The sequence below is a fragment of the Coccinella septempunctata genome, chromosome 7 (assembly GCF_907165205.1).
Source record: "Coccinella septempunctata chromosome 7, icCocSept1.1, whole genome shotgun sequence".
NCBI classification, from domain to species: Eukaryota; Metazoa; Arthropoda; class Insecta; order Coleoptera; family Coccinellidae; genus Coccinella; species Coccinella septempunctata.
The window spans coordinates 2369987-2380908 of NC_058195.1; the positions used below are offsets into that span (position 1 = coordinate 2369987).

Genomic DNA, 10922 nt, shown 5'->3' on the forward strand with positions numbered 1-10922 from the left:
TATATCCATGCCAGAGGCTGGCTGATTAAATCAATATTTTGTCACTAAATTTCAGTTTGTTTTTTTCTAACACTACCCCACCTTACTCTATCTTACAGCGGTTGCTAGAAAAAAAAAATTATAAGTGAGACCCACACTATTCTTTGACAAGGAACCACTTCTCAATTTTTTTTCCTTTATACCCTGTTTACAAGTTTACAAATGAAAATCATGAATGATTATATCACACGTAGGAATAAATTTAAATGCCTCTTGAACAAGGACGTTGCTAATTATATAAATCACAGCTTGCATCAAACATTTGCTTTTCATGAGACATTTACCAACTTTACTTGAGTATTTTGCATCCGATTTCACTTTGTTGTTAAGAAAAAGTTATTATTCTCGAATTTGAAATACCTTAATCTTCTGTGAAACACCAGAAGCAAAAAATAAATCGAATATCTTCTGTAAATCATCGTATTTGGTTGCGCTAGTAAGTACCTAGCCAATATTTTGAAAAACGAAAATAGCTTTTACTTCAAAACATCTCAGTTGCGGGCCTATGTTTATATGAAACTTTTTACTTATTTTGACGTCTAGAATTAGCTCCCAAAATATTGAAACGTAGTGTTTCAACATCCTGTACACTCAGCCCCTTCAAGATGGCCCCCAAAAAACACTTTTTTCCTAGAAGGTGACAGGAATGGAATTGAGCACATTTTAAGGGGGGCTAAAGTACCACGGAAAAAATTTTCGTTATTGTTTTCCTTTGATTCCTTGGGGTAGGTGCCACCCCTAAAAAATTTCGGTTATGATCTTTCTCCTGATCCATATATCATTAAAAAATTAATTTTTGACAGCTTCGTTCATTTTGAACAAATAAGGTCTGTTTCAATTTTTTGCTAAAAGTAATGATTCTTGGGAGAAAAATTAACAACGGTTAGATTATTGTGAACGATTTTAATCCTAGAAAATAATCCACCACAAAAACTATCGAAATGTGAAAGTTCTGGAATTTTTCGGTTTTTTCAACACAAATTACCAGTATTTACATGGGGATTAGGATATAATACACGGCATCAACAGCAATTGACTCATTAAAATTCTAAATGAACCTAATGCTTCTCGGAAGTATCACAATACAAGTCCACAACAGTCAGAAAAGGGAATAAAGGGGTGGTACTTAATAAACATTCAAACATTCAATTTATGCGTCCTGATTTTAGACCTATTTTAACAAATAGGTCATTTTAGGGTAGTCTAACTTGCATATTTTCGAGAAAAAAATCAAGATTTTCGGAATCGAGTTTTGGTGCTAGGATTAAAGCCTTGGCAACGCTGATTACCACTATCTTCATTAGAATTGGGTAGAATAGACAACTTCGGCTGAAATTGACTCATTGAAATTTTGAAAGAACCTCAGGTTTCTCGGAACTTCATCACAATGCAATCCCAGAAGGTGATTAAGGGGGTAGTAGGGTAATTAGGGGGGGGGCAGTAATTTAAAAAAATTTCATTGGTTCACCGTAACTTTCAGGTAGGTAACTGAGAAATTTCACATAAATAGGTTTACGAATTCTTACAGCTTCAGTTAAGATCAAGGTCTTCGCGAGCTACTCTTCGATCTCTGTGAATTTTAGTGATTTTGAATTTGTTCGTTCGATTTTACGTCAACACTTTGAAAATAATCATGGAAAAAAGCTGTAACTACGAACCGCTTAAAGATGCCATCATTGATGGTATTGTGAATATTTGGCCAGTACACCAAGTGGCACAGTTTTTCAGAAACAAGGCAGCCGAATGGGATTTCCAAGTGGATACTATGAATTCTAGAAGGAGAACAGCCTTAGATCTTCTGGTGTGCAAAACTAGATCAGAGAGGGACAACGAAGTCATCAAACTCCTGCTCGAATTGGGTGCTGACCCGTTGTGGAAGGACTACGACGAGAAAACGACACTCTGCAGGCTTATGCGACGCAATGAGGGTAAGTTTTTAATATTCAAAATGCACAATTGTAATTTAACACATATTCAAAAATAAATTTCGAGAAAAAGATCGGCAGACAAAAAATTAGAAACATTTATTCTGGCTTCAAAACTATCGAAAATTCTTAAACTTTTATATTATTAGTAATAATGGAACCAACCTTTTGCGTTTCTTAAAACTGTCTTGAAACCGGTTACTTGGAATTACCTTGATTTGTTCGATTCTAACAGAGAATTTTCATTATTAATTGGATGTAGTAAGCAATAAATGACGGAGTAGATGATTGTTGCCGAACGAATTGAAAGAAGTTAGTTTTCTTAACCCCCGGTTTCGAAGAACTTGATCGGAGAATCAACGCTTGATTGACTGATAAACGTCAATTTGTTTTCAATGGATAATTCAGTTGTAAGCATTCAGGATATCATTCTCGCATCAAATTATGATCTTTATACGTCCATTCTAAGATTTTCAGTGGCTATTTCTTCGATATATTTAGAAATTAAAAGGTTTCAGTGATTTCGTTTTCGGGAATTGAGCGACTGTCAAATTGTTGATCGCTCAATCCAAGTTTTGTGGAACCAACTGTGAGAATTGCTGATTTAAGTGAAAAACCTTCACATTACAGACTTGGCAGTACATTTCATTGTTGAAATTGAAAATTTCTGTCAACTGGTTTGGCAGCTGTCCACTTGATAATACTCGTTTTATTCCGATTACATCATATCCATACCTAAAAATCATCCTAGACACGTATTTTACGTATTCATTTTAATGGGTATTCTGTAAATCGATTTACCTATTCTTTAAGTTTGATCTATTTTCTTTTGGTTCAAAATTTTTCCAATAAACTCGATACACGGGGTGTTTCACAATCTTTCGGTGCAGTTGCTGGAGTCAGTATTGGAAATATGTCCTAATAATAATGGTTCAAAAGATACATGATGTTTTATGTAGTTTATCAAAAATCTTCATTTCCCATCGTCATCGTCTTTCTAAAAAGTACTTCTCTATGTTCGGAAGCTCTACGTGATTGTAATTGTTAGGATTATTACGTTACATTATACAATTTTTTGTTACATTCAGTGAATTAAATTATTTTTTCGTTACAGATACGGAACTCATGATAAGATGCCTGGACAAAATAGAAGATATCAACGTCACCCTAGACGCGGTCGGTGTTAACGCACTTTATATGGCGGTGGATAAAGAGAATGTGACACTTCTGCTATATTTAGTGCGGAGAAATCTGATTGTGAATATAACCTCCCTCAGAGGACGCTCCCCACTGCACGAGGCAGTAACATCAAAAAATCTCAGTATCTCCTGGATACTGCTTAAGCACGGAGCAGATGTGAACATCAAGGATGTGGATGGTGAGACGCCCATCTTCGCTGCTCTCGAAGGCAATGATTCCATCGAACAGATCGACATGCTGTTACGACATGGCGCCGACCTCAAGGCCACGGACAACGCTGGAAGGACTCCCCTTCATGCACTCTGTGCCAACGAATTCGGGATCAACATAGACATCTTGAAACTCCTCTTGGATTATGGAGCTGACCCTAACGCCGCAGACTCGATGGGAAGGACGCCTTTAGAGGGTTGCATCAGAAACGATGCAACCTACATGGATGACCAAAATTCGTTGATGGTGGCGGAGTTGTTGATCGAGTACGGTGCAAGTGTGAACGCGAGAAACAGTTTCGACCAGACGCTGCTTCACGTTGCTGCTAGGTCTGGCCCTTGCACCTTCGTCAAGTACCTTATCCATAAAGGGGCAGACACGAACGCTGTCGACGGGCAGGGCATGACGTTCTTGGAGCTGCTCAAACCGCGAGGTCCATGCTGGAGAAAGGTGCTTCAAATACTCGTTTTGAAGCACTTTGGTAAATCCCATTTAGGCCTCAACCTCGAGCGTTTGATCAGCGCCAACGTGGAATTCCATCAATTCGTGTTTAGGGCCAGACTTGAACTGACCATATTTAGCGATCGCCACACAGAAGACTTTTGTCCTTCTCGGTTAGACCTAATGACCTCTGATGAAAAACGAGCGACAAGGCTCTGTGAGAATGTCGACCTTAGGTCGGCGTTGTCCAGAACGAATTTCGCAATATACCCTATATACGGCAAGAGGCTTAGGGTGAAATACGAGGAAGGCTGTAGAAGAGCCAGGGCGGAAGCTGCAGCCAAAGATTTTTTCTTCGAAATCTCGAAAGGAAGATTGCACAGTTATGCGGCTGGTGACATCATTCAGTTCATCCCTACAGAATGCCTGATGAATCTGGAGGTAGTATATCAAGATATGGCGAAACGGAAATGATGAAAACTTTAAGGCTATTTTCTCGCCTTAACAATTTTAATCCACCTGCCAAAGAGAATTATTGTAAGATATCATTAATTTTGTGTATTGTATATATTCGTTGTATTTGTTACCAAGTGATATAAGGCTATTTTCTCGCCTTAACAATTTTAATCCACCTGCCAAAGAGAATTATTGTAAGATATCATTAATTTTGTGTATTGTATATATTCGTTATATTTGTTACCAAGTGATATTTTTTTATTGAATAAATAAGATATTTTTGATTACTGAATTGTTTTTTTATCGAATATTTGGCAATCCTGCCCTGTATTTTTTGATGATTGCCTCAAAACAACCAAACAAATCACAATTTAGGGATTAAAATTAGCATGTGGTGTTGTACGACCATGAACTTTCTCCCTAAATATTCTTTTCAGGCGTGTTATATTCAGGTAAGTAATGGAGATTTTTTTATTTATTATATATTTAGTTACAAGTGACCTTTGAGTAGTTCTTAAAAAGTTGAAAAATTCAGTAGGTTTTTTTTTGCCTCGGTTAGCTATAATTTTCTTCATCTTTTTGTATTATTTCCATGTAATAAAATAAAATTGTCCGAAAACACATATTTATAGTTAAAAATTTATGACAGAAGCGATTCTGATAATAGAAAATGTTGTTAGTCCCAATCTCAGTGGTAAGGAATGGAGAGCTTTGTCATTTTATGACATTGCAAAGATATCTTTCTCTTATACTTAGTTTTCCATTATTTTTATGGTCTAACATTGTGTCCTTTATCCTTCAACAATGTCTGGGACTGAGTGTTACAATCGACTGATTCAATTAGGGTGAATTTGAATTAAGAAGTTCAGAATAAGGTATTGTATAATTTTTATTGAAAAGAGATTGTTATACTTTATATCCATGCCAGAGGCTGGCTGATTATATCAATATTTTGTCACTAAATTTCAGTTTGTTTTTTTCTAACACTACCCCACCTTACCCTATCTAACAGCGGTTGCTAGAAAAAAAAATTATAGGTGAGACCCACACTATTCTTTGACAAGGAACCACTTCTCAATTTTTTTTCATTTATACCCTGTTCACAAGTTTACAAATGAAAATCATGAATGAATATATCACACGTAGAAATAAATTCAAATGCCTCTTGAACAAGGACGTTGCTAATTATATAAATCACAGCTTGAATCAAACATTTGCTTTTCATGAGACATTTACCAACTTTAATTGAGTATTTTGCATCCGATTTCACTTTGTTGTTAAGAAAAAGTTATTATTCACGAATTTGAAATACCTTATTCTTCTGTGAAACACCAGAAGCAAAAAATAAATCGAATATCTTCTGTAAATCATCGTATTTTGTTGCGCTAGTAAGTACCTAGCCAATATTTTGAAAAACGAAGATTGCTTTTACTTCAAAACAGCTCAGTTGCGGGCCTATGTTTATATATAACTTTTTACTTATTTTGACGTCTAGAATTAGGTGCCAAAATATTGAAACGTGCTAAGCGTACATCCGGTACACTTAGCACCTTCAAGATGGCCTCCGAAACGCACTTTATAATTTTTTCCTAGAAGCTGACAGAAATGGAATTGAGCACATTCTACAGGGGCTAAAATACAACCGAAAAAAATTTCGTTGTTGTTCTCCTATAACTCCATGGGGTAGGAAGAGCCACCCCTAAAAATTTTTTGGTAAGAATCTTTTCCCTAATCCATATATCATTGAAAAATTAATATTTGGCAGCTTCGTTCATTTTGAACAAATAAGGTCTGTTATAATTTTTTGCTAAAAGTAATGATTCTTGGGAGAAAAATTAACAACAGTTAGATTATTGTGAACGATTTTAATCATAGAAAATAATCCACCAAAAAAACTATGGAAATGTGAAAGTTCTGGCATTTTTCGGTTCTTTCAACACAAATTACCAGTATTTACATGAGGATTGGGATATAATACAAGGCATCAATAGAAAATGACTCATTAAAGTGCTAAATGAACCTAATGCTTCTTAGAAGTATCACAATACAATTCCACAACAGTCAGAAAAGGGAATAAAGGGGTGGTACTTAAGGGGCAATAAACTTTCAAACATTCAATTTATGCGTCCTGATTTTAGACCTATTTTAACAAATAGGTCATTTTAGGGTAGTCTAACTTGCATATTTTCGAGAAAAAAATCAAGATTTTCGAAATCGAGTTTTGGTGCTAGGATTAAAGCCTAATTACCACTTCTTTATTAGACAATATCAGCTGAAATTGACTCGTAGAAATGCTTAACGAACTTCATGTTTCTCGGAACTTCATCACAATGGATTCCGAAAACGTTCAGAAAGCGATTAGGGGGTGGTAGGGTAATTAGGGTAGGGACAGTACTATCTCAATGTAAGTAAGTAAGTTTCAGGTAACGAAAAGTTCACTTATATAGGTTTCACGGATTCTTGCAGCCTCAGTTAAGATCAAGGTCTTCGTGAGCTACACTTCGATCTCTGTTAAGTTGAGGAAGCCTAAGTTTCGTTATTTTAAATTTTTCGTTCGGTTTTACGTAAACAGTTTTAAAGTAATCATGGAAAGAAGGTGTCTCTACAAACCGCTAAAAGAGTCCATCATTTACGACATTGTGCATGTCTGGTCAGTTCAAAAAGTTGCGGACTTTTTGAGAAACCACGCAGCCGAATGGGATTTTCAAGCGGATACGATGAATTCGAGAAGGAGAACAGCCCTTGATATTTTGGTGGCCAAAATTCGATCAGAGAGGGACAACGAAGTCATCAGACTACTGCTTGAATTTGGTGCCAACCCGTTGTGGAGAGACTCTGAAGGAAAAACTACGCTTAGTAGGATCATGCGACATACCAACGGTAAGGTTTCAATATTTAAAATACAATCATGTTATTATATACCTGATATTTGGAAAAAAATTCGAGAAAATTATCTATTCTGGCTTCTAAACTTTCATTCCGGTAAAAATAGAACCAACTTTTGATATCTTTTACGTTTCATGAAACTGTTATATTTGTTTTTGGTACTAAACCTTCGGTTACTTGAAATATCCACAATTTTTGCAATTCAAATGGAGAACCTTTATTATTTTGAAGATTTTAAAAGCCTTATTATTTTGAATTCGTGCATACTGATTATAGTAGAAAAATTTCGAAAGACCTAGAGAAATAAATCTTTTTCTAGAAGATGATTAGATATTTTATGTATTTAATACAATGTAATAAGAAATAAATGACGTAGAATATTATTGTTGCCAAACTTATTGACAGAAATTATTTGTTCCTCTAAGGGAAAACACATTGGGATGAGTAGAAGAAGTTTGGGAGAAAAATAGTTCCCCATCTTCGATATTTAACTCAATAGTAGTTGATAATAATCAATAACGTCACACAAAAATATTCTTTACTTCACAGAATTAGCAGTACATTTCATTGTTGGAACCCTTAATTTCTGTCAACTAGTTTGGCAGCTACTCTTTTATTTTTGAACATCTTATCAAAAGAAAAAGAATTATATAAACACGTATTTACTATTTTATTTTCATGGGTCTAAAAATTTTACCTATTAGTGTGATTTAATTTCCTTTTGGTTCGAAATTTTTTCCAATAAACTTAATATACAGAGTATTTCACGAGTGATTGCACAGAAAAACGAAAATGGAGATTTTGACGATTCCGAAAAGTTCTCATAACTTTTTTGTCTTTGAAGTTACAGATCTGAAACTTGAACCTTTCATGTGTTGCATCTTATTCCACAAATTTTTGGGTTTCTTATCCCATCACCCAGAATAGTCTTTCAAACCTATGTTCAGAAGCTTCACATAAAGCATGAGATGAGATGATTTTTTGGTTGCAGATACAGAACTTATAATAACTTTCCTGGAAAAAGTAGAGGACATAAACGTTACCCTAGACGCAATGGGTGCTAACCCACTTTATATCGCAGTGGATAAGGAGAAAGTGGAAGTTCTGCAATATATCATGAGCAGAAATCCACTCCTGAACATCACCATTCACAGAGGAGTCTCCCCACTACACGATGCGGTATTGGCAAGGAATCCAAACATCTCCAGGATACTGCTGGAAAACGGAGCGGATGTCAACATCCAGGATGACGACGGTGAGACGCCTATCTTCACTGCGCTCAACGGAAACGATTCCATCGAACAGATCAACATCCTGTTGCAATACGGAGCTGACCTGAAAGCCCAAGACAACATGGGAAGAACTCCCCTTCATATGCTCTGTGCCAGCGAAGTGGGCATCAGGTTAGACATCTTAAAACTACTCTTAGAGTCAGGAGCCGACCCTAGAGCCACTGACGCAGTTGGAAGGACGCCACTGGAAAGTTACACGAGAAATGACATAACCTACAGGGATGTGAAACATTCGGTGGTGGTGACGGACATGCTGATGGACTACGGTGCTCAATTGAATGTGAGGAACGTGCACGACCAGACGCTGCTCCATGTTGCTGCCATGTCATGCCCTTGCACCTTCATCAGGTACATTATCCATAAAGGAGCAGACACGAACGCTCTGAACGGACAGGGCGTAACCTTCTTGGAACACCTCAAATTGAGAGGTGCATGCTGGAGGAAAGTGTTACAAATGCTCCTACTGAAAGAATTCTTGGGCAAATTCAATTTCGGCGAGAACCTGCAGCATACGATTCAGACCCACGACCAATTTTCGATCTACGTGGATGGCGCTAGGAGAGAACTGGCGTTGCTAAGTGATCCCCACAGAGACAGCGATTGTCCATCTAGGTTCGACCTCCTGATCTCCAGGGAAAAGAGAGCAGTGAGGCTTTGTGAAAATCCGGGTCTTAGGTTGGCAATGTCCGGAATGGATGTCGATCAGTTTCCGATTTTCGGTGAGAGACTGAAGACACAGTACGACGATGCCTGTAGAAGGGCTAGCGGTGAAGCTGCAGCCGAAGAGTTTTTTTTCGAAATATCGAACGGTCGGTTGGATAGGTATGCGTCTTGGCATATTATTAAGTTCCTTCCTAATGATAGTCTCTGGAATGTCCAGAAGTGCTATCAAGATATGATGAGAGATCGAATGTGCACCGTCTAAGGCTCCTTCCTCGCCATCGGATTTTTACCGTCAGGTTTTTACCGAATGTCCAAGTTATGAATATAATGGAATTTCTTACAGGTGTTCAGATTAGAGAGCTCGTTGCAAGCACCGTAAGGATAAAATCTGATGGATGCTTTTTCATCCGGTGAAAACCTGACGGTAACCAATCGGGAGCCTAAACTATTTTAATCCACCTGCCAAAGAACTATAGTTATCCCAGGATATTGATTTTGTGTTATGTATATATTCGTTATGTTTGAATCGACGTAATATTTTTTTATTGAATAAATGAGAGAATTGTATACTGAATTGTTTTTTATCGAATATTTGGCCATCTTGCTTCATATTTTTTTGATCATTACATCAAAACAACCTAACAACACACAATTTGGGGATGAAAATTAGCATGTTTTGTTGTTCGGCACTAAATTTTCTACCTAAAATATTTTTTGACCTCTGCAAGTTCTGATATAGCCTAATATACTTTCTTTTTTCAAATGGAATAGCCAGTTTTTTTCAAAATTTTCAGATAGATGATTTGATGGCAATTTCAACACTATGAATATGTAGGTAATTCAGCGATTTACAAGTTATTGAGATTCTTATAAACAGAATGATTAAAACGGGTGGTTTTTCCTACCATTTTCAATTTTGCTTTTGTAGTATTATAAGACTGTTTGATGTTGGGACTTGTTTGAAATGACTGAGAGAGTAGTTTACAGAATTTCTCAGAAAATTCAAAACATTCCTGTTACCGTAGATACCTACTAGACGTTTGGGTCCACAAAGCAATTGTCGAAAAAGGTACACAGATATTTATTTGATCTATTGTGGAGGGATTATGAAGAAACTGGAATGTTCAAACGGACCATCTAGGGAGTAAGGCAAAATGTCCATAAAGAAAGGGAAGAATTATATATGCATCTTGTAAATCTTTACCATTTCTCGGAAATTTCGTCTGAAGATTGTTAGATTTATAGTACTTTCAAATGAGCATGACAATAATTTACTATGCGAGAGTTCTGAGTCAAGGACAGTTCCCCCAATATTACTTTTATGAAATTTTACGAAGCAGGTATGGAGTGAGCCTAAAAGAACTACTGGGGTTGAATTTTTTGGTTGTTTATGAACACAAGTCAATATTTTCGAGAACCGTTACGGTGGTATGATTGTTCTATTATTACAAAACTTATTTGGTCAGAAAATAAGGAATTTCAAACGTTCTTTCAATTTATAGTAATGTTTTTTTGTCAATTCAGCACAAAAGCTGTGTTAGTTATAAGGTTACATAAAAGTTTCTAATCTCAACTCCAATCTTTTCATATTTTTATTCCCCTCTTTCGTTCAAATATTCAATATTTATTTTATTTGCCGTTCTGGACTGTAACCAAATTATACATCAGACACTACTCAATCACTCTTGGAAGCTTTAGTTATTTTTTGTCTGGCGTGATTCCGACACTTTCACTAATCTTTCTACTGCCTCCCAGTGGAGAGCAATAATGATTACATTAAAGAAAGTTCAACAAAGTTTTTTAGCAGGCA

The 10922-nt window shown here is 36.3% G+C and overlaps 2 protein-coding genes across 2 annotated transcripts; both read left to right on the forward strand.

Moving 5' to 3' along the window:
• Positions 1-1672: 1672 nt before the first annotated feature.
• Positions 1673-4289, forward strand: LOC123316699 (transient receptor potential channel pyrexia-like). Its single transcript, XM_044902891.1, has 2 exons — positions 1673-1967; positions 3079-4289. The coding sequence occupies exons 1-2, from the start codon at positions 1673-1675 to the stop codon at positions 4287-4289; spliced, it is 1506 nt and encodes a 501-aa protein (XP_044758826.1).
• A 2567-nt stretch (positions 4290-6856) lies between these two features.
• Positions 6857-9374, forward strand: LOC123316701 (ankyrin-1-like). The gene is made up of 2 exons (XM_044902894.1): positions 6857-7151; positions 8149-9374. Exons 1-2 carry the CDS (start codon positions 6857-6859, stop codon positions 9372-9374), a joined length of 1521 nt encoding a protein of 506 aa, XP_044758829.1.
• Positions 9375-10922: the final 1548 nt, after the last annotated feature.